Source organism: Lissotriton helveticus, chromosome 7 (genome assembly GCF_964261635.1).
Source record: "Lissotriton helveticus chromosome 7, aLisHel1.1, whole genome shotgun sequence".
Lineage (NCBI taxonomy): Eukaryota > Metazoa > Chordata > Amphibia > Caudata > Salamandridae > Lissotriton > Lissotriton helveticus.
This window is the reverse complement of record NC_136068.1, coordinates 1061191270-1061218717: the sequence shown is the minus strand read 5'-3', so window position 1 is coordinate 1061218717 and position 27448 is coordinate 1061191270. Positions and strand designations below refer to the sequence as shown.

At 45.2% G+C, this 27448-nt stretch overlaps 1 protein-coding gene across 3 annotated transcripts in view; it reads left to right on the top strand.

Annotated features, from left to right (window-relative positions):
* The window catches only part of CYTH1 (cytohesin 1), an 836242-nt gene that overhangs the window by 608245 nt on the left and 200549 nt on the right, over positions 1-27448 (top strand). For all 3 annotated transcript variants that reach the window (XM_078653934.1, XM_078653933.1, XM_078653935.1), the window contains exons 10-11: positions 6111-6187; positions 7903-7974. In XM_078653934.1, coding sequence (XP_078510060.1) covers positions 6111-6187; positions 7903-7974 — 149 coding nt within the window. The remainder of the gene's footprint in view (positions 1-6110; positions 6188-7902; positions 7975-27448) is intronic.

Below are 27448 nucleotides of genomic sequence, written 5' to 3'. Positions count from 1 at the left end.
TGACATTGAGAGAATCATCATGGAGTATCAAGTCCTCCTGCTGCTGGCGCCCATCAAGTCAGCCACAGTCTGACGAAACTTGCTACTGACTCGTCAAGTTTCAGCCCTGATACTGGATAGCACAGTATTACATAGGCTTGCTATAGGTTTACTAACTGCAAGTTTGCGCGTGCCATTGGAAGAAACCCAGGAGTTGCAAATGTATGGCACCTATCTCTTTCCTTCTTCACCAAATGAGTATACAACACTTCCTTCCTCTTTTGACCCTTTTTACCAGATCTTGACGTTTCTCTTCATCACGCCTCCCCTGCCATATATCGCTTTAGCCTAGCTTGGACTCTTCCGCAGCTTTCTTTGTCTGCCTCAGGCAAACCGTTTCGATACAAGTCATCTTTGACTGTAACCTTCTTTGGAAAGTTTGGATCGCTGGAGGATGTAGCAGCATATTCGCCATCTACAGATTTGGACTACAGTGACTATGAGAATGAGTTCCAATTTATCATCGCTTCTGATATGGTATTCCTTCTTTGATGGATAATGTATCAAGCAGAGTTCCAGAGATGTAGCAATTACCACATGTGCACCTCAGATATCGACTGTTTCTTTGCTCTGTCATTCTAGTAAAGATAACACATTATTCCCTGTGCTCCCAACTTTAGTGTAGACAATTCCTGCTCTTGTACTAGTACACTGGGCACAAAATGTCATATCTGCCACTCTTATTTTGGAGATACAGATAAAATGGACAACACTCCTAATGTAAGGTACTTTTTGTTCCACACAAAAACCCTGCAGGCACTGTCATTTATAATAAGAATGGCGAACAGGAAAGCAAATTACTGAGATAACCCTCATACTCAATAAATAAAACACAAAATCTCCCTTGTTACGACAGATAGATTTGCAACAGGATAATCCTCACTCATCACTGTCTAGATACCAAATATTGTGCTTGGTCTCCCATTTGTTAAATTGTCAAGTAGAAGCAAAGCCAATGACTAATGTTTAACTGTAAAAGTTAACAGGAACCATAGTAAGCTATGAGATAAGCTAATGTGACATATGTCCATCCTCCTCGCAGCATAGCTGTCCTAATGTTGTCCCCTGCTTAGATAAGTTGATTGTTGAGAAAAATACTTATTCTCCCAACCATTTTTTTTGTCATACAGATGTGTGGCCCTGATCTGCTCATTTTACTGAACATGCTGATCAACAGTGTGTTGCTAGTGCCAGGCTCCTGCACTCACTAGATGGAACAAGGAAAACCTATGCATTGGGCAAGAAAGATTGAAAGGACACTGACAATTGGGCAAGGAGCTCAACAGTCTCATTAACTGATGCTGGCATGTCCATACATTTCAGATCAGTTTTCAACATGTTTCAGTGTAAATTGGATGAAGCAAATCATCGCTTTCTTCAGGATATGAACACCTGAATCGCTACTTGCGGAACATAGAATGGTGTCATGGTCTCCACTGAAGCTTAAGAAAAGCTTTTCTTGAAAAGAGGCTTACTCACTTTCTTGCTATTTAATATTAACTCTGCTGAGGTTGGGACTGTATATTCGCTGGTCAATTTGTTGTAATTTATAAGGTATTCTTCACAGGTTAGTGCTCATCCAAATCGGCCACAGAGGTGTCCTTACTTCAGCTGCTGTATTATAGCCAGAACAGAAACTGAGGACTCCACAATAGTAGATATTTATAAGACCTACTAAGCAAATATGGAAAGCCCCATGAATTGACTCGGTGAATCATGTCCTGCCTCGGCGAGACTACTACATGTCATCAGACTGGCCTGTTAAATTTGTTTACATGGTAAGACCTACTAACATGTAGCACTTGAGCCTTTTTCCATCATTTCTCATGCGCAGCCATTTCATGGCTGTTTGACATTTAGAATTAATTTCGTGCAAAATAATGTTCTCATGTGCCGTTCCAAGATCAAAGTATTTCAGCAAGCTACAAGACATCTGTGGCTCCGAATAATATACCAATTTCCACTGTGACAAGGTGACACTCTAGGCACATCACTCATTCATTGGAAAGGTTTTAGCTGAATTTCACTTAAAGGAGATTTAACTTGCATTCCATTAATTCACGCCTTCACTCTTGTTTGCTCATGAGGTGTTAAATAACATCATTGTCCGGCGTACAGTTCAATTCTATCTGTACTCAATCAGAGACACCTCTGTTTGTAACCAGCTTGTCATAACATACAGTGAACCTGACTTAGAAAAGGCTACTTCACAGACAAGTATTGCCAGATTGGTTCCATCCTGTGCATTTCAAAACTACTCCGTATAAGGGCAATCGCCGAGCTTATATGTCCCTACACATTCCACCAGTCAGGCCAGAGCTGTGGCCAAGGAAAATGGAATGTAGGTACATTGCCCACCACACTTGAATTCTGCATTCCTTCTGCTCTTGATGCTTCATCCAGTGGTTCTGTGGTGATGCAGATCATATCTATGCCTGTTTGCTTAGTTTGTTGATTGTCCTATCCAGTGTTTACCCTCCACTGCCTCTTTGTTCTTCCCGTGGAATGCACTCCAGTTACTGAATTTCTGCCTTTGTATCCTTGCTGACATGTGTATTACCAACCACAAAGCTCTTTATTGATAGCTTTGAGATATGGTTTCAAGGCCATTATGTGGTCGTCTTTCCTTTGTCTACCTGTCACCTTTGTAAAGTCAGCTGAAAATGTTGTGGTTATCCTTGACGGAGACCAGAGTATCAGCTACCAAACCTGTGCAGTTACAAAAGCAACTTTTCTTCTCCTTTAAAAAGCACGAAGTTGTATTTTAGCTACGAAATTAATACTAGTCTTTCTGTTCTCTCCCATTCTCAATCCTTGGGTATCCTGCCACACACAGGCAGAAACTATTAACTATATGGGTGCTGTTTTTTCTGTCCTCTTCAAAAGGATCCACCTCTGTTATTGTTCTTACTGATTGTCGAAAGATAAGCAAGGGGGTGCTGGGAATTAAAGAGCCAAAGCCTAATAGTAATGAATGACAAAAAAGATAACTTTATCCGACTAGTATGCCAAGTTTCTTTCCTCTTCTGTGTATGGAGTACATGGACAAACAGAATCTGAAGTTTTTGGAATAGATGTTGCATTATAACCAGTTTGTGGTATTTATCCATCGCTCTCTGTCCTCCTTTCCTATTACCAGAGAGCATGGCAAGTTTTTCTTTATGAGTCAACTTATCAAAATCTGCCAAAGGACAAACCTTGTGGACTTTGTAGTTCTAGGACACAGCCTTTGGGTTGATGTGAAATCCTCTTGGGGTGGTAATGGAAAAGCAGACTGCATAGATCAAAAGGCCACTTTTAGTATCATGACACGGGACAAGCTTTCATTGGAGAAATCTGTGAGGTGTGTAATACAAAGACAATTAACACGTGTCTGAGAAGAAAACATGAAGGACTGTAAAATAAGAGCAGACACATTAGACTGTCAAAAGGAGACGTGGCTATTGTAATAACAATGCATACAAGTGAAATCACAGAAACTATTGGACTGTAATGGCAGGGCAGATGGTTGGAACTAAGTGGACATCCTCTATAGAATGTACATGCAGAACCCATTAGAGCTGAAAGAAAAACCTTGTGAAGGCTGCAATTCCAGATCCCAGACAGAGACTAAGAGAGGATAACATTGGCACTCCAATATCGGGCCACAGGTATAGGAATGGTTTTGGGACGTAATAAGTACTGGATACCTGGGTATAGGAATGGAACTTTGAGAGGAACATACTTGTAAAATAACTAAGCACATGAGTGGGTCTGATAGCTGGAAACTTGAATAACAATATAACAAATGTATATTAAGGTTACCAGCTTCCATTCATAGACTTCCTTACCTCTTGTTTCCTCCCTTTCTTATTCTTTCGCTCCACACCTCAGTCTATCTCTCTGTGCTCCCTGGTGGATGGATTGATAATGAGTTCCACCTTTGTGATCTGCGCAAGGCATTTGAAATGGGATGAATCTAGGGTTACTTCTTTTAGCTCACTGTGAACTAGTTGAAAAACAAAAGAGATGCACCAGGGATTTCTCCACTCAAATTATGTGGGCCTTAGCCTGCAGCGATTGTGTTACTTCTTGGAGCAGTACAATGATGTAAGCCTGAAATGGGGTAGTACTCTGAGTCTGCCGTGAACATAGAAGATGCTTCTAAGTGAAATATGATTGTTCCAGGATTTACCACCATGAGCATATTACATTGTGCTTAATCTGCAGTCTTTTGCGACTGTATGTGGTGCTTGGTTTAAATTGGGATAGAGAGGGGCTACTTCCTTGAGGACAATACAAGGATGTTAGATACTATAGGATGGATTGGGTTTACATCTTTGGGGATGGTGTAACATGTTGGCTTACAATGGAATTTGGCAGGGACTTCTCAGAGAATATAAAACGTATCTATCCTTGTTTCTTAATTACAGATACTTCCTTGGGGACTGTACACATGCTCCCAGCTTCTCAAACCCATGTGCTTCTTCCTTATTTTTTGGTTGTTTGTTCTCTTATTACGGGCACCACCCAGGGTATCCGAATTCCATTTGCCTCCATTATGCCAGCTGCATTTGTCTTTTTGCTTTATTGGGGTGTTTGTGATGCTTCTTCTGTTAATGCATCCATGCCCACATTCGACATGTCTGACAAAAGCTGTGCTGAATAAAACCTTTCACTATCTACTAAACGTTTGTCTCCCACATGGACACAGTGATATAGCTAAGCATGGTTGCATGCACCTTGGCTTTTATATTTTCAGTTCTCTTTTGTGGATGCTGACTGGGCTGTACATCTTCTGTGTGTTGGGAATGCTTGCCTTGCTGCTGTCAGTGTTGTTTTTACTCTGTGCGTGAGGGATGTGTCCACTGCTGTTTGTGCTGTTTTTATTTTTTAAGGGCACTTGCATTGCTCCTGCCTAGTCTGTATATGTTCTGTGCATTTGTGAAATTGCTGTGCTGTTGTATGTGATCTACCTGTACTAAATGTGGAGGAATTTGACACGTGCTGCCTCTGTGTTGTGTGTTTTGTGGGAAAGGAAAGTTTACACTTCTTTTACTAATGTTGTTCTGTTTAAATATGAGTGAGGAAAACGTGCGGCCTTTTGGGGTGAGAAGGGGTTGATATGCCGGTGTATGAGGCATGCACTGCTGCATTGTAAAGTGTAAATTAGGGCATTCTGTTTCAGTGCATTACCCTTTAGCTGTGCATTGAGTGCATCCCAGGCCCTCAGAAGGCCCCTAATTGTTGAGACTGCATTGCATGCCTGAGAGGGGTAATGCTGGTGCCAGAAAGGGATATCTTGACTACCAAAAAAAGACACTTGAAATATCCGTAAATACTACTCATTATTTAACATTGTCCTCCTTTCCAAAATAAATAGGCTTTATGCCAGCCCCACATATCCTTGTAATTTGTCTACAGTGTTGGAGATAAGCACAGTGACTGTACAGGGTGGAATCTGTTTCCCTCTAGCTCCTAAAACTGGACTTAAGTCTTTTTTCACTGGTATCATCTGTTGCCGAATGTAACATCATATATGAAGTTCCCTATGGTAAAATTGTAAAGGTGTTGAAAGATGCCCCTGAGTGCCTAAGAATCTCTTTCCACCAACCATTAGACGCTTCTTGCTCTCCATAATCCCCAATGTTTTCTCAGTATATTCTTTCACGCTTTCCCTTGAATTTGATCCATGGCAGCTGTTTTTCTAACTCAGAACAATTCTATTCCTCCTTCCCCACGTTTTGCCACTCTGTCGCCAGCTCAGTCATTCTCCCCCTTCTGTTTCCTCTCCTACTTCCACCCTGGTTTCAGGGGATGCCTGGCTTTTGGACAGTCCGACCTGCTTGTTCGACACTGGTTCTTGCATTGTGTAGATGCTTTGAGCATTAAGCTTTGTATGTTTTTCATGTTTTTCAATCTGACTTTTATCTGTACAATAATTGTAAACTTGTAGTTTTCCCGTGCCATGCTTTTAATCCTTGATGCCTCCTCTTTTTCTGGACTCTCCTCTAGTAATTAACACTTCCTGCTTTGTGTCTGTGCTTTGCTTTGTTGCCTTTTTGTCGAACGTCCGTCTCTTCACTTTACAGGTGGACGCGTCAAGACTTGGAAGAGACGCTGGTTTATTCTGACCGACAACTGTCTTTACTACTTTGAATACACCACGGTAAGTACACAGTAATTGTGATATGGGGAAGGGAGGCACTGCTGGGACTGCCCAATGGCCATTACAGATGTCCCAGAATAGGTCTCACTGTGGTCCAAAAATCTTCTGGTCTTCTACAAAGTGTAATAGTGCACATTTATATGAGGAATTGAGGTTTGAGTATAGCCTGTTGACCTTTTTGGGCTAACAATGCAGCAACATGTGGCACTCCGAAAAATAGTACTGTTTACCTCAATTCACATTCAGAAATTTAAATGTGACCACGCAAGAGCTGGGTATAACTGACATTACCAATTTGAGGCACTTTAATGTAGCTGATGGCAGGAGTATCTATGCATCAGTATTCATTTGAATTACTGTTGTGGATGTCCTCCTGGGTTTGTCCTGAACAAAATGCATGCTATTTCCTATAATTACTTTGGAACCACTAATCCATAAGTCCTACCACCTTCATACTGGTGTGATGTCACAACTGAGGGCAAAGGTGCCCTTCACATATGTGGACGACAAAAGTTACATTTTAGAGACCCATGTGCATGCTCACTGCAGACTCTGCTCTTCTATATTTTCTGGGCATCAGCTTGTGAAGTGATGTTCATCATGCAATGTTTACTGAACATGGATCTTGAAAGAAACGTGATGCTAAAAAACAACAGAGGGTGCCTTTGCTCTCATTAAACACACCAGATACTCCTAAAGAAAGGAGACAAATTCTAGAGATGCAATAGACTAATCAGTGAACAATGAAGTTATTTGAGGCCTATTCCATTGACCAGGCACTACAAGTAATAAAATGTTTGTCAGAAGGCTCTCCAGGATCTCCCAAGTATATTTTGAACATTTTCCAACATTCAGAGTGTACAGGTTTACTCAACATCAGAGTAAAGTTTCAGCAGAAATTGAAGAACCACAATCTCCTGTTTACTTTTCAAGGCAGTTCTTTATTAAGATTATCACACATGCAATGACTGTGTGAGCACAAACCTAAACATTGCTTTACAAATTACAGAAATTTCCATGACAGAATATATTACCAGCAAAAGATCTTTGCACCTGTCCAAGAAAACCTCTTCACAATATAAAATTGATTCACTAAATACAATAAGAACGGGAGGGAGGGAGGAGGCGGGGTTAAAATGACTTGGGGAAAGGGGTGGTCAGAGAGTGCTGAAGCCAGAGTCTGGAAAGCAGACATAATCTTACAGTGACCTATAAAGCAATCATCAGTGTTTAGGCATTGCTCTTGGAGGATGTATTGTCAGCACTGTAATCAATATCAATGAAACTTAAAGGTCAGTGAAAAGAGAACAGCAGGGCAAAAGTCACATCCCCTGAGGTATACATTCTTCATCACAATCCACCCTTCATCCTCCCTGAAAGTCTCTATAGATTGTAGATCTCATCTAATATTAACCAGTTGACAATGCACAATACACCTCGTGCACCATGCTATACTCGCTCAACGCTCCAGTTACATTCCCACCTCCTGTGCCAAAAACAATCTTAAGAAGAGTCAAAGCCTACGTGCATTGCCCACTAAGGGAGAAGTTACAGCACATCTTGTAACCCGAAAGTCTTCTTAAAAGAAAAACAATTTACAAACCTCAAATTCCAGCTCTAGATGTCTGTAGTATGCAGAACATGTGAATCTACAACACTGCATGCTACAAACAGATACATATCGATTTAAATTTTGTATTTGTTTTTCCTTGTAGGACAAGGAGCCCCGCGGAATTATACCCTTGGAAAACCTGAGTATCCGAGAGGTGGAAGATGCAAAAAAGCCAGTGAGTCAATGTCTATGGGGGGAGAGTGCGAGAAAACTAGGCAACTTTGATAAGTTTCAAAAATTAATGGAACACTGATTTGTGAATTTCTGGTACTAAGGTATATCTTCAGGGGGGGTGGGGGGGTGGAAGGAGCGTTGGGTGTCACTTCCTCACCTTGAAGAGGCACTTTTTCAGATTTCTAGCCTTAAAGTTGTCTTTCACCTATGATTAGCCTCACCTTGCTATACATGATGGAGCAGTGATCCTTAACAATCCGGTGCAGAGAAACCTTTAACATTTAAAACTTTACTTCTCCCCCTTTATGCCATAAGAGCATAGTTTTTTACTTGACTGTTCCGAATTAGGTACTTTGGTGTTCACAGACATCCAATAACGAATCCCTTTCCAGTGACCGGGAAGAAGGAGAGGAAGGGAAATACTGATGGTCCGTGTTTAGCAGAGCTTCTGTGTTTTATGATAGTGAGGAGGGATATGGAGAGGAAGAGATGGACAAAAGTACACAACATCACTCCTGGTATTTGTGGGGGAAAGTTGTAGTTAAAGCCTCCACAATGTGTGTACTGGATTCAGTCGGGAGCTGCATGCGGTGGGTAATTTGTGCACCCGGGAGGTGGATGGCTTAGTCTTTCCTGGTGCCAGACAGTAGGGACGTGGGAGGTGACTGCCTCTGCGATCGGGCAGGCGCCTGCTGGCCAAACACGTAGGTCACGTAACAGCCTACTTTTTGAGAAGTCATTAGTTAGTTGGTTGGCCCTAGTTGGCCGAATGATAGTTACCACACATCTGTTCTAGTATCTCCATGTTTGGGGGTAATATGGAAAAGCACCAGTTCAACTTTATATTGGATGTTTACACAGGTGAAAAAATGGGGTGGGTAGGGAATGAATGCACACCATGAGGTACCCACCTTAGGGCGCAAAGGGGATCACTGACACCGGCCAACTGGAACCCCACACAATTCCTTACAGAGGCAGGTAGAGACAGGTGGAGCACCGGTTACCACCAGACAATGGCTAATGACAGAGCAGAAGTGCTACGCAAGGTGACCTGGAATGTTAAGAGCCTCAATGCATACACCAAACGCTATAGGTCACAGACTTTTTTCCACAGACATGTTATACATGTTGCCATGCTGTAGGAGAGACACCTCACTGAGGAGGAGACATGCAAACTAAAGAAAAATACGGGCAGAGACATACTCGTGGACTTAATTCTCCTATGCATGGATGCACCTGTGGCTGGTCCCTGGTGTAAACCTTTAAAGCATTGCTTTATACATTGGAAGGTGGAGGACAACTATGTGCTCCTCTGCGATCTGCTGTACAGCAAAGATGTATGTTTCCTGAACTCCTGTGCGCCCAACACAGACGACAGGTCGTTATATGGGTTCTGCTGGATCTATTACTCCTGTACATGGATGTCCCACTTATTTGGGGGGAGGGGGGGTGTTGATAAATGCGTACTGGACAGCTGTTTGGACAGGAGTCCCTCTAGACAGGGCACTAAACCAGGGATGACATTGGCATTGACTGACGTAATGGCCATACTGGGTTGTATTAACATATGGTGCACTCCATATCCCACCCTTGCGCAAAACTCTTGTCACTCACCCACCCGCAACACATATAGCAGGTTGAACCATACATTAGTGACTCACACCCTGGGCCCCCCAGTGTAAGCTGCACAGTAGCTTATAGATTCCTCTTGGATCATGCACCTCTACTGGTAAAATGTGTGGGACGTGGGACGTGGAGGGCCACAGTGCTGCCCTTGTGGCAACTGCCCTCAAGGGCACTGATGGTCCAGCCCTTTTGAACGGCTGTTAGACAGATAGTGGAGGACTATCTGAGGCATAATTTTGGATTGACACGGGTGAATGAGTGGGAGGCGCTGAAGGCAGTGATGAGGGGGGAATGTATGTTAACAACCTATGGTATTAAGAAAGATCTGGCATCTGAACTGAAAAAGAAAGACAACTCAGGCTGAACTACAGTCTCAAAGTGGAGCTGAAGGGCCCATATCAAAATTTCTCCTGGTTTTATGCCGAGAGATTGCCGATTTGTGGGACGCCCTCAGTAATTATACTATATGTGACTATAGACCGAGGCTGCATGCAAAGGGAGACCGGTCTCGCCAAATGCTGGAGTGGCTTCTAAAACAGCAAGCCCCACACATTGATTCTATCCCTTTAAAAAGCATGCAGGAATTAATAGTGAACTTTCTGCTTACCTGGCAACTCTCTACACAAGACTGCTGAACACTGAGCATGGGGGGAACGAGGGCTTTCTGGTAGACCTTCATCTATGACAATCACCACGGCAGGCAAGGAGGGATTGGAAGCTGTGCCCACACAATAAGTGCTGGTTACAATTAAAGGCCTAGCCATGGAGAAGATGCCAGGAAGTGATGGCTTTCCCCCTGAAGTCTACCAGGCATATGCAGACATCCTTTCGGACTGCCTCCTAGAAATGTACTTTGAGGCGATGCGTGGTGGCAGTCTCCCTGTCACTATGTAGGAAGCTATCATCGTGATGGTATCTAAGTCAGATAAGGACCGGATGACAGTGGTCTCATACAGACCTCTTTCCATGTTAAATGGAGGCACAGAGTTTCTGACTAGGGTTCTTGCGAACCGTCTTCTCCAAGATGAGGACATTAGTACATGAGGACCAATGTGGGTTTATCCCAGGGAGGCACACCATGATGAATCTGTGGCGCCGGCCACGTCCTCAGTACTGTGAGGCATGCCCCAGGGGGCGGGGGCTGGTGGAATTAGACTTTGAGAAGGCATTTGACTGCCTGAGCTGGGACTACATGTTTGAGGTCCTAGCCAGGTTGGTATTTGGGCCCCAAATTCTGAAATGGATACAACTGCTGTATACCGAGCTGATGGGGAGGCTCCACACAGGTGGATGGCTCTTGCCGCTCTGGTCTATAGTTGCTTTTGGCTCTAGTTTATGGATCCACTGATCCACTGGCCATGAGACTGCACAGGGTGCTGCAGCCCTGGGGATTGAGGATCCTCCCTGTTTTACTACTGCAGTCCAGGAAGCCAGGAAGGTGTTTAGTGACATCAAGAAGCAACACTGTGGCACAATAACACTTAATAATGACAAGGTTTCTCATGGGCTCTATATAAGTGATAGCCAGAGCAGTTTTGTATTCGAGATGTTCAGTTATTAAAAGGGCAGATTGGAACAGAGTAAAGAGAGGAACAGAAAGTATTGCTCATAGCTAAAGAAGAATAGGTAGATGTCAGTTTACACTGAGTGTTCTACTGGTTCACTAAGGTCTGAGCCTAGTACTACACTTGTTTAACAGAGGAATTTGATGTGCCTTGATACTGTAATGGGGGGTTAGGTAATTGCAGCAAAAAGGCCATTTTAATCCATAATCTATTTCCCGTTTATATGTATTTAAGGTGTTCTATGCACTACACAAATCGGACCTATGCTCACCACATGTGTACCAATAGTTATTTAAAGTTGTTCCATTCCGAGAGAATGGATTTCATCCCATAAAATGTCACGTTTTCAGATACAACCCAATAAGTCCAAAACATGTCATGGCAAACATGGCTGTAATAGGTATCAGTAATGAGTCAGAAGACCTATTTAGCAGTATGTGATTGATAGTAGGTCATATTAGCATTAAGAGGACGCATTAGGGACAAGACATCAGCACAGAAATAAACAATATTTACATAGCTTGACCATCAGAAAAATCAAACTTGAAATACCACACTGTGAATTAAAATGATTAGCATTTCACATCTCCAAATGTTCTTGAATTGCACCCCAAATTAATATTCCCAATTGGCGTTTCCTGGCCCCCTTCAAGGCATGCAGACTCCATTCCAATTCAAAAAGATTATACAACTTCGATCGCCAAAATTCAAAAGCGGGGGGTTCTTCTTGTAGCCAATCAGATGCAATACAAAGACGGGCAGCGGTCATAGCAACAAATAACAAATATCTAAATTTAAATAAAGCAGTGCCCTTCTTCACATTTTCACCCATGCCTAGGAGCATCAAAGCTGAAGAAATCTTGACAGTGGTATGTGTAACCATAGAAAGAAAATTTTCCATATGAATCAAGAATTGGCGTAATTTGCTGCGGCTAAAAAAAATATGAATACTGTCTGCATTGTCAGATTTGCATCGGAAGCATTTCCCGTCATATTGTGAACCCCACTTCATCATACGCTCTGGTGTATAATATAAACAGAAAACAGTCTTAAAAAGTTGAGCCTTCAAATTAGCCGAGAGGAAAGCTTCCTTAGACATAATTAAAACATCTTCTATTAATAGAGAAGGTTCCCCTAATTGATTCTGCCAATACAGGTTAAACTTCTGCAAAAAGTCAAGTCTGTGTTCCATTAATAAATTATACAGCAGTCCTATTTTCTCCCCTTTACGAATTGCCTCTACTACGGGGCTCATTCCGACACCCATAGGTCTTCTATTGATGAAGTCTCTTAATTGAAGAAATTTAAAAAAAGATGATTTAGTCAAATAATATTTAAGAGTCAAACTCTCGTAAGTGGCAAGTGTCCCATCTAATTCAAGCAAATCCCCAATTTGCGATATCCCACGATGTGTCCACTCTAGAGCAACCCGATCCTGGAACACAAAGGGTAATATTTTCTCTGCATTAAAGGGCGTATAATATGACACTTTCCCTATATCAATCAATCTAGCCACCTTTCGCCATACTGTGAAAGCTGATTCCATCACTTTGTACTGTGCTCTCTTTTAGTAATTCCCCTCTAGCTCTTTGAATAAGCTACGTTTGGCATGAATTCCTAGCAATAAATAATATATTGAGGGCGCTTCTGCCACCTCCCCTACCGGCTCCCCTGTTAATAACAATCGCAATCTCTGTAAAAAACAAGGATAAAAATATAACAAAAAATCAGGAATCGCCCGACCACCTCTCGCAACCGGGAGAGTCATCAGTTTCATCGCTCTCCAAGGTTTCCCAGGTGACCATAAAAATCTTGCGCAGATGGACTGTAGCTGTTGTATATAGAGGGAATCTCCAATGGGATAGCTCTAAAAATATAAAGAGCTTTCGGCAAGATACTCATCTTGATAATAGTCCCTCTTCCTATGAGTGTTAATTGCAATCGTCCCCACCTTTCTAACGACTGCTGGATGTGCCGAAATGTACTATTCCAATTGGCTTCCACTCTGTCAGTCATAGAGGCTTTAATTATAATGCCTAGATATATTACTTCAGATACAACTCTGGGGTCATTAAAGCGCATATTTTCTGTACATAGCACTTGAGTCTTACCAGAATTTAATTTATAACCTGATGATGAACCAAATTTTAGGGCCAACCGCTCAATTTCTATTAGTGTTTCAAGCGGATTAACCGTCATAACCTCCACGTCGTCCGCATATGCGAATACCGTGTGTGGGATATTTCGCACTATAAAAGGCTTAATTAAAGGGCTATAAGATGGCACTATTAAACTGCAGGTCCCTACCTAAACACGCAGTTGAGATTAGTCTACTAATCGAAGACAACAAACTGGATTTACTCTTCCTCACTGAGACATGGTTGCACTCGAACTCAGATTATGATATCAACACCGCCCTACCAAATGGTTTTTTCATTCAGTGTCAGCATAGGGCACAAGGGAAAGGCGGGGGCCTAGCAATAATTTATAACAACACACCTATTTCTGTAGAATCGAGGATGGTGGTGTCTTAGATTCTGAAAGTGTCCAATTCCATATTCAAACTTCCCCCACCAAGTCAGTGGTAGGACTCTTTATTTATCGCCCACCAGGTCAGCTAAAACAGTTTACAGGATCCCTACTAGAAACTATATTGGGGACAGCAGCACAGTCGCCCAATTTTTTAGTCTTGGGAGACCTGAACCTACACTTTGATGATCCCACTGACAAGGCAGCCTCTGACCTCAGTGCGGACTTCAAAGCACTGGGTATAACACTCCTAAACACAGAGAGCACACACACTAAGGGACATTTGTTGGACCCCATTTTTTCTAATAATAGCCTCATCATGGTTAAGCCCCTACTACCACTTCCATGGTCGGACCACTTTATGGTCCCCTTCTCCTGGAGTAGTCCACTAGAAGAAAAAAACGCTCCCCGCCCGCGAACTCTACAGAGAGCATGGGCAAAACTATCAGTGGAAGAATGGACCCAGGCCCTAGAACAAACAGCCCCTATGGCAGAATCGGACCCTCTGTTAGCAGACCTAAATTTTCAGAATTGGCTTACCAATTCCCCTAACGTAGTACTGCCCCTGAAAAAGGTCACAAAGAAAAGTAGCACCTTCAAATCACCATGGTACACCACTGAATTGAGGGATCTCAAGAAAAACTGTAAAAAGCTGGAACGCACCTGGAGGAAGGACTGGGCAGCCAACAGTAAGCTCTCCTATCAGGCGGCTTCAAGACTGTATAAAGCTGCACGGCAGAAAACCCAGGCTGCTTTCTTTGAGGAAAAAATTAACTCTTCCGCCAATTCCTCTAAGGAGACCTTTAAAATTGTAAAGCAACTGCTCAAATCCCCCACTCCAATCACCAACCAGGAGTGTACAGAAGCCAGATGTGACCTGCTTGCAGAGTATTTCAACACCAAAGTCCAACGAATACTTGACTCCCTCCCACAGGCTGTCCCCGCTGCTGGCGATGAAGCCCTTCCTGCCCCGATTCACTCCCCCCGGCTGGACAGTCTTAGAACCATCACTATGGATGACTTCCGCAATACGCTCTCCGCAGTGAAGAGCGGGTCTCCATCTGACCCTACACCCATGTATATCCTCAAACAAGTGGCTGACACCATTACCCCCCTTGCAACAGATCTACTTAATGCTTCATTCATTAAAGGGGTGGTTCCACCCAGTTGGAAGCAAGCAAGAATCAGGACTCTTTTGAAAAAACCAGGCCTAGATATGGCCGACTTGGCCAACTATCGTCCCATCTCGCTGCTGCCTGGTCTGGGAAAAATTGCTGAAAGAATTGTAAATAAACAGCTCTCTGGGTTTTTAGAAAACAATGACCTGTTGAGTGGCTCGCAAACAGGCTTCCGCCCAGGCCAGGGCACTGATACAGCCCTCATAGTGGTTACTGAAGAAGCAAGATGCATCTTGGATTCAGGGGGATCCGGAGTCCTGATCCTCCTGGATCTAAGCGCCGCATTTGATACGGTGGACCATAAAATACTAGTCCACCGTCTGGCAAGACTCGGGATCACAGGAATGGCCCTGAAATGGTTGGAATCCTTTTTGGATGAACGAGCATTTAAGATCTGGGATAATGGCATCATGTCCAAATCTACTCCCCTCCAGTGTGGAGTCCCCCAGGGCTCATCCTTGAGCCCTACCTTATTCAATGTTTATATGGCCCCACTGGAGGAGGTAGTAGCCCCGTTCGGGATTAAATGCATCACCTACGCTGATGACACCCAACTAGTCGTCTCGCTGACGCAAAATTCGGGATGCTCAGACAACCTCTCGGCCTGCCTCTCGGAAATTTTCTCCTGGATGTCTAACTCCAAGCTTAAATTAAACGGAGCAAAAACCGAGATTCTAATTCTGGGTCACCAACTCTCCTCTCTACCCAACACATCTTGGCCCCCCTGCATGGGAGAGGTGCCCTCACCAAAAGACAAAATCAAGAGCCTGGGGGTATGGTTCGAGCCTGAACTAACCTTCAGGGCACATGCCCAGAAAGTGGCAGGCACATGTTTCAGCTTGCTCCGAACTGTGCGGAAGGTCCTCCCACTGCTTCCCTTCCAATCTAGAAAATTATTAATTCAGGGACTGATCCTGTCCAGATTGGATTTTAGTAATGCTCTACTCCTGGCAGCCCCGGAAGCGACTGTCAACACCCTGCAACGAGTACAAAACGCTGCTGCCAGGATGCTCCTGGGCGCCCCAAGAAGAGCATCAGCAAAACCATTGTTGAGAACCTTGCACTGGCTCCCAGTGCGCGAGCGCATCTCCTTTAAATCATCATGCATTGTTCACAAAGCTCTTCAAGGCAAAGGACCCCAGGCCCTAAGTGGCCTGATACGCCCGTACAGACCCCCACGGGCCTTGAGATCGGACCTTGAAAACCTGGTTATAGTCCCCAGAATTAGGAAAGCCCGCTCGGGAGGCCGTCGCTTCTCGGTAAATGCAGCAAAGACCTGGAACGCCCTCCCCAGACACATTCGCACTGAACCATCCCTTAGCAAATTTCGCAAATGTCTCAAATTCTTTCTTTTTCCCAAAGCCTCTTAAACTCCCTTGCCCCCCTTAGAGCTTCTTATTTTCGCATGGTAGCGCTGGGACGCTCACGGGCAGCCATGCGCTTTATAAATCCAATTTCATTTCATTCATTTCATTTCATACTATTTAATAACGGATTGATAAATAAGGCAAATAGTAATGGGGAGCAAGGGCAACCTTGCCTTGTACTTCTTGTGATATTAATTACTGCTGATTTCCTCCCCATAACAGCAATTCTTGCATTAGGAGCTATATATAGCGCCTGCACTGCTGTCATGAACTTCTCCCCAAAGCCTGATTTTCTCATTACCTCCCATAAATAATGCCATTCAACACGGTCAAACGCTTTCTCAGCGTCTAGTAATATCAAAGATAGTGGGCGTTTTTCAGCCTGAGCCACATCCATGAGAGTAATGACTTTATTTATGTGTGTCACTGTGCTGCGTTTAGGGATGAATCCATGTTGATCTGGAGAGACCAGTGGAGTTATGACTTTTGAAATTCGATTAACTAGCATTTTGGAATATAACTTACTATCGCAGTTAAGTAATGAAATTGGACGGTATGATCCCGGGAGTTCTGGAGACTTGCCCTTTTTACTAAACACAACAATCAGAGCATCATTCCATGACTTTGTCCCCACGGTGGAATAAATAAATAAATAAAAAGAGGACGCATTAGATTGAGTATTGGTCCTAAAAGGACCCAACAACAATACTTCAACAACTTAGTAATCATGGTTTAGTTGCAAACACGATATAATGAGTTAAGATCACATCTTTAGTAATAAGGTCTGCTGTGAACAAGCATATTGAGATTTCAGACGTATTTAGTACTAAATGGTAAGCCTTAGATTACCTCATTAGCACTGCAAGGATTCATTAAATTGAGGAGAAACCTTAATAGGGGATATCAAGCCAAGGATAATAGTACATATCGTAGTCTGCGCTAGAAGAAATCGTCATAACAGACTCAACATATGTATATTCAAAAGGATACATATTAAAAGAAGGCCTTTAGAAACAAAGCAGCACGGGTTGAGGGTTACCAGCAGGTCATACTATGTAATCATTTCTGACTCCATGAGGTTCGAAATATAGGAAGGACTCCAAGAGATCTGGGTCCTCACAAAGAAGGGTTTCCCTTTGTGCATTATTTTGAACCGTTCTGGGATGGAGGAGGGTTTTCCTCTTTGCTAGAAAAGCTTTTCGTTGTTTGATAGTGTACTTGGGATAGCCCTGAGTTACACTAATTTTGTTTCCATTCCCAGTAACAAGTTGGTTTTTCCTCATACGTGCGATAGATACAGTTATATCTCAGGCCTATGAAGATGCCAGCTTTTGGTGTTAAAATATTTGTTACAGATTTACAAATCCATGATCTTTTTTTCCATTGAGGTAATTTTATTAGAAAATGTGTCCATGCATTTGTTTTTAGCTTTTCGCCTTCTGAGCAACTAATTTTCATCTCGGTCTCAGCAGCTCTGTACCCTAGTCTGCAAAGGTCTTTCCTCATCCTGATAATTTAATTTTGCAAGATATGTGTTTATTTTGGTAGAATGTTCTAGATTGAGAAGTGTTGTGAGCCTTGGAAGAATCACCTCCATAAAGGCACCAGTATCTCCTTTGCTTTTATTAGGTGATTTTGGTGCAAGAGACTCCGAAGTCATTGAGCACATAATATACATGTACATGGGCCACCTGCAACCAGGCAAAGAGTCCCAACATTCCAAATGGTTGGTCAACATATCAACTAGCTGAGTAGTGCGCTCAACAGCCGGACACTGCAGATCCGTGCATTCAGAATGGAGAGATATTAATAGTCAAGCGGCAACTGGTGCAACTAAGTTGATGAGTTCACAGACATAAAATACACTGACGAAGAACGAATAAATGTCGCCAAATGAGGCAGCCCCTGTTTGTTGTACTTTCGTCAACAGCGGTGACCTGTGGAGAGATCAGATAGTACACACAGCACACTCTTCAGTCTGGATTGCGCTCACCGCCCTCTATACTACGGCTCTCCAGCCACCTGGGAGGAACTGGCTGCCATCATCTGTCTAGACTGGTCAGTTTAGCTAGGTCTGAACTGGAAAGATGCTGTTTAACAGGTAAAGCACCATATTAGTATTGGAGTGGTGCAGAACTCTACTATCAAGTAGCCATTTTCTCAGGCATTAGCCATGCATCCATATATTAAAAAGTAATGAATGACCAGTCGAAGATCAAGGGATGTGGTGATCACGGATAACTGAATTTGCAATGGAGTTACAAGAACATCAATTAGGCATATTGGTGAAATTGCCTTCGTTCCCAGCAGTTCATAGGCAATGAATTCATTAGAGCTACTGAAATGTTTCTTTTGTAAATATAAATATATATATATATATATATATATATATATATATATATATATATATATATATATATATATAAGCACATCATAGATCTATGCTATCCTTCTACCGTCTGGTAAATAACCATGTGGTTTAGGTGGAACATTATGATAAGGGAGAGTTTACTCCTCCGCATACTGAGCTATGTTTCTATGCTGCACAGGCTGAGTTAAAAATGTATTGGACCCAAGCTTACACGGTTAGTAGATCATTTTAGTTGACAAAGCTACTCTACAAGAATTGCTTAGCTGCACACTCTTACACACAATTCACAGTGATTGATATTGCCTTAATTACCAACTGGCCATGACACAGTCTGAGAAAGATGTCTGCCCTGACGCAGATATATTTACTAGTGTTAGCCCTTGTAAAAATAAAATCTGTGGCATCCTCCCAAAGGTTAGCAAATGGTGACACTGTGCTGGCTAAGCTTGGAATTACTCTCAGAGAGCAGCTACATAGAGAGGGCAATATGTATAACGTTGCAGCAGTTTCAAGAGCACGGACCAACCACTTTGTTGGATTTATATATATGTGTTCGAGGCATGTGAGCTGTAGATTACACACTGTGCATTAGATCGCCACCTAGTGTTGGGCCCGGGCGTTTGCAGTTATTTTTGTCCTGAAAAGTCTTTGGAAGTCACGGTATAGGTGACGCCTCCTTTGGACAATAGTGCACCTGGGCATCGGCTCCATCCTTAGATTGTTTTTTTCCGCCATCAGGCTCGGATGTATTTCCTGCGCTCCGGACTGGAACCGATTTTCCTTCGGCGCGCAATCCTAACCCAGTTCGATGGTATTGTCTCGAATGCGCTTCCAATTGACGCGACTCTTCACGACTTCGAAGTCTTCGATTCCGGTCGTCGACGAAGGCCTTCGGGCCTATCTGGGCCTTACTCTCTGGCTCATGGAAAGGACGCCATGTAAGAAGTGTCCTCAATCCTGTTAGAAGTTTCCCCACACCGATCTATATGAGGTGTGCAACCGTTGCCTCTCAACGGAGCACGAGGCCAGAGACTTGTGCCTCCTTCCGCTCCAAGAAGGCGATTCGGGACCGACGAGCTCGAAGGACCATGGCTCGCTCGTCTTCTTCGATCCCAGATGACATTTTCCAAGAGGGCTTCGGCGTGCCAGAGCAACAGCAAGAACATGGCGTCGACAGCGACTCCGAGGCCGACAACTCAGACGCCGAGGACATCACTCCAGCACAGAGGGTCGTAAGTACACACGTCTACCCCGACCCTTCCTCAACACCCTCTAAAAAAGCTTCGGTCACACCCTCAACTTCGGGCCCGGGTGCACACCGAGAGACTGCTTCACATGCCCCACTTTCGGGCTCGGCAAAGAAGCCTAATAAGCCTGTAGGCAACTCAGACTCGAGTTCGCCTATCCCCAATGCCGGTACACTACCGGCACCGAAAAAGAAACCATCTTCTTCCACCTCCACTCCACTTCCACATCTAAGCACTTGGTGCCGAAGACTGGCACTGGCGCCTCAGCACCAAACCACACTTGGAGCCGGGCAAGAAATTGCCACAGAAAGCACGCTTCGGATGCTTCCCATGCTTCGGAGCCAAAAAAAACGTCGGCCCACCGGAAAAAGACACTACAAAGCCAAAAGATTCGATCAGTTCGGTCCTGAAAAAACCTACGGAACCAAAAACCTCGGCACCGAAGAATATACCTCACACAGAGGAACTGTTCCATCCAGATCCTACACAAAAGACTCTTGTTTAAGATCCCAAAACTGGTCGATTGACTCTCAGTTCTAAAAAACAACCATTGGAGAAGCCTGCACCAGCTCCTCAGCCTAAGAAGAAGGACATTGCAACCTCTCCTCTAAGGATACCTTCCCCGCCGCCTCCTCCTCCTCCTCCTCCTCCTCCACCTCCTCCCCCATACCACATCACTCCCCTACACCATCCCCATCTCCAGTAGAAGATGATGCTGATGAGGATAACACCTCTGATGACACAGGGGGTGGTGCAGATAATGAGCCACTAGATAATCCTAGTCCTCCTGGCTCACCTGACCCTTGGGATGATTATAGTACCCCAGACGTCCCTAATGTCTTACAAGATGACATATACCCCTCCAGGCCCTCCCCACCAGAGGACACTATGGGATTTAACCAACTTGTCCATAGAGCCACCCAGTATCATGGGGTTGACTTACATACTGACCCAGTAGAGGAGGATTTCCTTATGGATACCTTTGATAGCACACAAAGGTCCACCTCAATATTACCCATGCTTAAAGGAGCTATTAAGCATGTGCCAGAGGTCTTCAAAGATCCAGTCAGGGCTCGGATCATGAACCCCCAAAATGAAAAGAAGTACAAGGCTGCCCCCTCAGACCCAGCCTACATTAAAGGGCCTGCCCCACTAGACTCTCTGGTAGTCTCCAATGCACACAAGAGTCAATTCCCAAACATCAGGCGAGGCTCCCCCACCAGATAAACTTCTAGACGCCTCAGGCAAAAGAACAGTGTCACAGGCAGCAAACATTTGGAGTATTGCGAATACTCAGGCACTATTAGCAAGGTACGACAGGGCACATTATGACGAGTTAGAATCTATAATGCAACACTTTCCTGATAAGTACAACAATAGGGCCAATGAGCTTATACAAGAGGGTAAAACCAACACCTCTATTCGTTGTGCCCTAGATGGAGCAGATACTGCTTCAAGGGCAATTAATACCAGTGTCCTTTTGCGTAGACATGCCTAGCTACACATTTCAGGTTTCAAACCTGAAGTACAAAGTGCCATACTCCATCAACCCTTTAATGAGTGTGAGAAAGTGGCTCTATATATACTGGACTAGAATGGAGTACAGTGTGTATAGAGTCCACCAACCCCAGAGGTATAACAGAGGTTAAAGTCAGAACTGACCTTACTCTCCAAAGTGGTAGCTTGGTCGACCAGTAAGGCAGTACCAGAGGATAGTGTAAAGCATTTGTTGTACACACTCAGTCAGCAAAAGTTTTCACACACTCAAGGACTCAACTCCAGACCAATTGTTTTTATATCCACAGATATAGTTGTTTTATTTTTAGAACCAACCGTTATAAAAGTATACTTTTCTGGATAGGAGTACTCTGATTTAAATACTTTGCCAAGGAGCAATAAAGTTTGTGCACACAATGATTACAGTATTGGTAGTAAGCAACACAATCCTAAAACACACTCGAGCATTGAGCTCAAGTGGGTGTTCTACATATAAGTACAGTTGATTACCATGTGGATTACTTTGGTAGTTCCAGGACCAGATCTTAGATTCAGTCCTGGGGTCTAAGCTGAAACCAGATTAGCAAAAACGTTTTAGTTACTGTAGTGAATTTTCATGAATATAAAGCCGTTTTAAAAGTTCACACTTAGAAACTTTTCAATGTAAATCTGACAATGTTATTCAATGGGAGAAAATTCAGATTGCAGGTAAATTACGATTGCGTTACTTTTGTAACCCAGCACTGGTTTCCTAGGGCCAGCACTGGGGGCTTAACTCAAAACAGGTAGGTAATTGCGTTTCAGTATTTCGTTTGATTTTTAGAGAATATTTCCAGTTTTCAAAAGTAGACAGAAGAAATTTCATAGAAAAGCAGACAATGGGTTCCTATGGAGAAAATACAGATTACTAGTAAACCCGCTAGGGGGTACTTTTGCGGTTCATTACTGGGCTGAGAGGTACAGTACTGGCTTCTCCCCTGGTCACAGGTGAGTACTTCGGAATTCGGACTTTGGCTGATTTTATGTGAATATTTCCAGTTTTCAAAACTTCGAACTTAGAAAATTTTCGAGTCAAAATGGGTCAATGTTATCCAATGGCAGGTAAGCGAATTACCGGTCTCCAGGTGAGTACTTGGTTGGTGAAGTTAAGGTTCTGGGTATAGATTCAGGGGTTCCCCAGGGTCAGGTAAGTACAGTACAATCCCAGCGGCACAGGGGCGGCCGGGTGCAGAGGTAGGTAGGCCCAATGATATCCAATGAGGGAAAGGGGGCCTTCGGTTGGTGGCTGCTGGCTAGCAGGCCACGCGGCTCTGGGAGCTGGGCTCCTGGTCACTTGCTCAGGGCAAGAGGGGGAAGTAGGATAGCACAAGGCGGTCACAGCCATCTGCACTCGGGCGGCTGGGTGCAGGGTGCTTTTGAGCCGTCGGGCGCTCAATGTTATCCAATGAGGATCTTGAAAAGGGAATATAGGCTGCAGGTTTGGGGACGGAGACTCTCCAGGGGCAACCAGCACTTCGAGAGGTAAGTTGGGATCTTGGAGCACAGGTAGGTACCCCAAAGGGAGGCACAGGGGGCTGTAGGGCGCCGGGTGTCTTTGGGTGTCGGAAAAGCTTAATCTCTGCTGGTCGCGGTTGGGGTGGCCCCTGGTTCTGAGTCTGCAGGCGTCGGTTGGTTCGTCGAGGAGGGTCTTTGGGCACTGGACTTCGGGTCCCTCGTGGTCTTGGTTCGGGTTGGCCCGGCCCGGGCTTCGCTGGTGCAGAGTGGGCTGGTCCGGAGCTTCCTGGTGGGCACCAGGCGGGTTGTTGCGGCAGAGCCTCTGCTGATGGGAGTCCCAATCTTCAAGAGGGTCAAGGCAGGCAGGTCCTCTGGGTGTCCCAAGGTTGCTGTCCACGGGGGTCGCCGGGTTTAGGCAGGAGCAGGTTCCAGGATCAACAGGCCGGTAGGGCTGGGGCCAAGTCAGTTGTTGTTGTCCTGTTGTTAGCAGCTGCACGGCAGGTCTTCTTCTTCTTGATCTTCTTTCTTCTTTTTGGTATCGGGATCTGAGGAAGGAAGGTTCAGGGGGCCCCTAAATACTAAATTTAGGGGCATTACAGGTAGGGCAAGGACAGGGACCAATGGGTCCCTGTCCTGGGGTGAGTACACCCCCTAGCCTGTTCCTCTCCTGTGGGAGGGGGGCAGGAGCCCAGCTGGGATTGGGCAGGGCTCCCCATCTACAAGATGGCCGGAGCTCAGGGTCGTGCTTCACCTTGCCTCCTCCACCTGAGGGGTGGAGTTGGAAAAGGTTGGCACACCCTCCTTCCTGACTTAGTTTTTCCCGCCAGACTGGGGACAGAACTGGTGGGGGCCAGTTGCTGGGTACAGCAAATGGTCTGGAGAAGCTCTCAGAGGTGGCATGCCTTTGAAGCTTCCCCCTGTCCATCCTGGGAGAGGAGACATAGCACCTCGCCCAGGATGTGCTTTGTTGTAGGCCCATGAGAGCGGGGGGCTCTCCACCCAGGGGTCCAGCAACATGTCTGCTGTGTGGCCCAGACGTGGATTGTAGGTTCGGGTTTTGCAGGGCATCTCTAAGATGCCCTCTAGTGCATTTTACATTAAATCCCACACTGGCATCAGTGCGAGTTTAATGTGCTGAGAAGTTTGGTACCAAACTTGTCAGTCTTCAGTGTAGCCATTATGGTGCTGTGGAGTTCGTAATGACAACCTCCCAGCACCATATACTCTTAATGGCATCACTGCACTTACAGTGCCCAGGAATGGCCCTGTGTACTGTAGGGGTGCAGGGATCATGCACCTGTGCCCTCACCTCTGGCATAGGGCACCCAGCTAGAGGGGTGACTGAAGTATGCCAGAGCAGTGGGTTCTGTGGGCATGGCACACAGGGATGGGTGCCATGTCGAACCTTGTTTTAGTTCTGTACTTAGGCACTCAGCCTGCAAAGGCAGTGTGTGGGTGCCAGGGTACAGGGCCCCCGAGGGTGGCACAATAAGTGCTGTAGTCCTCAGCGGTCTTCTCTGGTCAATAAGAGACATTGCAACCTCTCCCTTAAGGATCCCTTCTCCTCCACCTCCACCTCCCCCCACCATGTCACTCTCCTACACCATCCCCTACTCCTTTAGACGATGATGATGACGGGGATAACTCTTCTGATGATACAGGGGGAGGTGCTGACAAACCACTAGGGAACCCTAGTCCTCCTGACTCCCCTAACCCCTGGGATGATTATAACATCCCAGATGTCCCTAATGTTCCTCATGATGATATATAGACACCCCTCCAGGCCTTCCCCCCAGAAGACACTATGGGCTTTAACCAACTTGTCCATAGGGCTGCCCAATACCATGGGGTTGACCTACATACAGACCCAGTGGAGGAAGATTTTCTCATGGACACTTTCGATACCACACATACGTCCACTTCAATTCTACTCATGCTTAAGGGGGTCATTAAGCATGCACCAGAAGTATTTAAAGATCCAGTCAGGACTCGAGTCCTCAACCCCTGATCGAGAAATAATATACGGCTGCCCCTACAGATCCTGTCTACATTAGAGGCCCCGCACCACTAGACACCCTTGAAGTCTCCAATGCGCAAAAAAGTGCCAATTCCCAAACATCAGGTTATGCCCATCCACCAGATAAAGAGTCTAAACGTCTTGACGCCTCAGGCAATAGAACGGCGTCACAGGCAGCAAACATATGGCGCCTCACCAATACTCAAGCGCTGTTAGCAAGGTATGACAGGGCACATTATGGTGAGCTAGAATCCATAATGCAACATCTCCTTGAAAAATATAAAAATAGGGCCAATGAACTCCTACAGGAAGGTAAGACTATCACCAATACCTCTATCCGTTGTGCCCTAGGTGCGGCAAGATACTGCTTCAAGGACAATTGACACCAGTGTCCTTTTGCGAAGGCATGCCTGGCTATGTATTTCAGGTTTTAAACCTGTAGTTCAGAATTCCATCCTCAATCATCCATTTGATGAGCAACACCCATTTGGCCCTAATCTTGACGTATCCCTTGAGAAAATTAAAAAGGATACTGACACAGTTAAATCTATGGGAGCCTTGCAGTCGCAAGCTCCCAGACGCTTCTTTCGTCGCTCATCCTACAGAGGCACCACCAGAGGTTACTCCTCAGATAGCCCCTCCACTTCTTACAAAACCCCTAGTCAATCCACTTTTACTAGGGGCAATCAAAGCGGTGGTTACAGGGGGAACAATAACAAAGTCAGAGGTAAAACTAACAACTCCCGATCTGCCTCCACCCCTACCCAATGACTTCCCTCCACTTCCCCCACACCATTCCACTCCAGTTGGGGGAAGACTACAACAATTCCTTCCTGTCTGACCCAACATCACATCAGACAAGAGGGTGCGACAAATAATTCAAACAGGTTACTGTCTCGAACTAACATCTACCCCCCCCCCCAAACATACCACCCAAACAGCATCCAAAGTCACAGGAGCATCTGTTACTGCTAAAGCAGGAGGTACTATCCATACTCTTACAAAAAAATGCAATAGAACCAGTTCCCCTGCATCAACAAAATAAGTGAGTGTTCGAGGCATGTGGGGTGCTGAATTCATATCTGTGCATAGATCGCCGCCTAGTGTTGGGTCCGGATGATTGCACATTGTTGTCCTTGAAGTGTCTTCGAAGTATCACGAGATAGGTGGCTCCTCCCCTGAGCTACAGTGCGCATGGGCATCCTCTCCATCCTCAGATTGTTTTTTTCCGCCATTGGGTTTGGATGTACTTTCTTTACTCAAGTTCGGAAACTTTTTCTAAAGGCCAAAAGGCCTTCGGGGTCGTCGGTATTGTTATTTCGATCGGTGCCGAGTACTTGTTCCAGTTCTTCTCGAGCAGGACGTCGAAGAGAGCCGCGTGGCTTTTTCGACACCAGAGGGCCGATAGTCGATGGAACGGAGCCCGTTCAAACGATGCCCCCTTTGCAATTCTAAATACCCACACATCAATGTACACCTGGTGTGTAACAAGTGCCTATCTCCGGAGCACAATGAGGCCAACTGCCTAGCTTGTGCTCGATTCAGATCAAAGAAGACGCTTAGACTTCGACGCGAAGCGCGGCAGACGATGACGAGGCCAGCGCCCGACCCGGTGAATATCAATGATGAAGAAGACGACGAGGTCGTCGAGACTGAGGATCCAGAACAGTGGTCAGATCCCGGTTCGGAGCATGACTCCAACTATTATGAGGACAAGGAAGGAAGCGTCGAGAATGAAAACGTCGTCGAGGTAAGGGACGACGCATCGGCCATCGGCGCCGTCGATGACGACTAGAGCGATGAACCAGGCCCAACAGTGATTACGGGGCCCTGTACGGACACGGAAAGACTTCCAAGGGCTCAGGTCGAGGCATCGCCAACAGGCCTTAGCCAAGATCATACCGAACATTCTATAGCCCTGCGTCTCGGCCAGGCTAAGAATTTATCACGCGAGCCATCGGTTGAACGTTCCCAGTCACTGGGTAAATCGAAACCGAAAGCCGTGGAGTCGAAAACGAAACCGAAACTGCTGGAGACAGTCTTCGGATCGAAGAGTTCGGGTCCATCGGGTTCGACGAAGAAAAAGGGTGTCGACAACCCTGCGGGGTTACAAATAAAGAGTGTCGACCCGAAGATCGGTACGCTGAAGTCCGTATCCAAAGTCAAGCACGTCGAGCCCACGAGGTTGACGTCGACGGACGGACAGCGACACAAACAAGGGACTCTAGTCTCGGACGGGTCTCGATCTGAAGCAGCGAGTCGACAGGCCACAGTTCGTTAAAGGCCTCGATCAGAAGTCCAAGACCGGCTCGAAGGACCAGGTCGAGTCGAGGCAAAAGGCGGCGCCTACAACACAACAGGCGCCTAAGTCAACGCAAGGCCCACCACGTATTGGCGAAAAGACTAAGTCGGTCGGACCGATGCCGACGCCAGCCCTGAAGAAGGTCAGTCAGTCGACAAATACAACGCCACCGATAAAATTCGGACTCCCCCGACGGCACGGCCTAAGGCGCTCGATCCGAAGACAGGGATCAAAACGTCCAAAAAGGTGTTATTGGGGAAAAGGAGTCATTCTCTGGAAGAG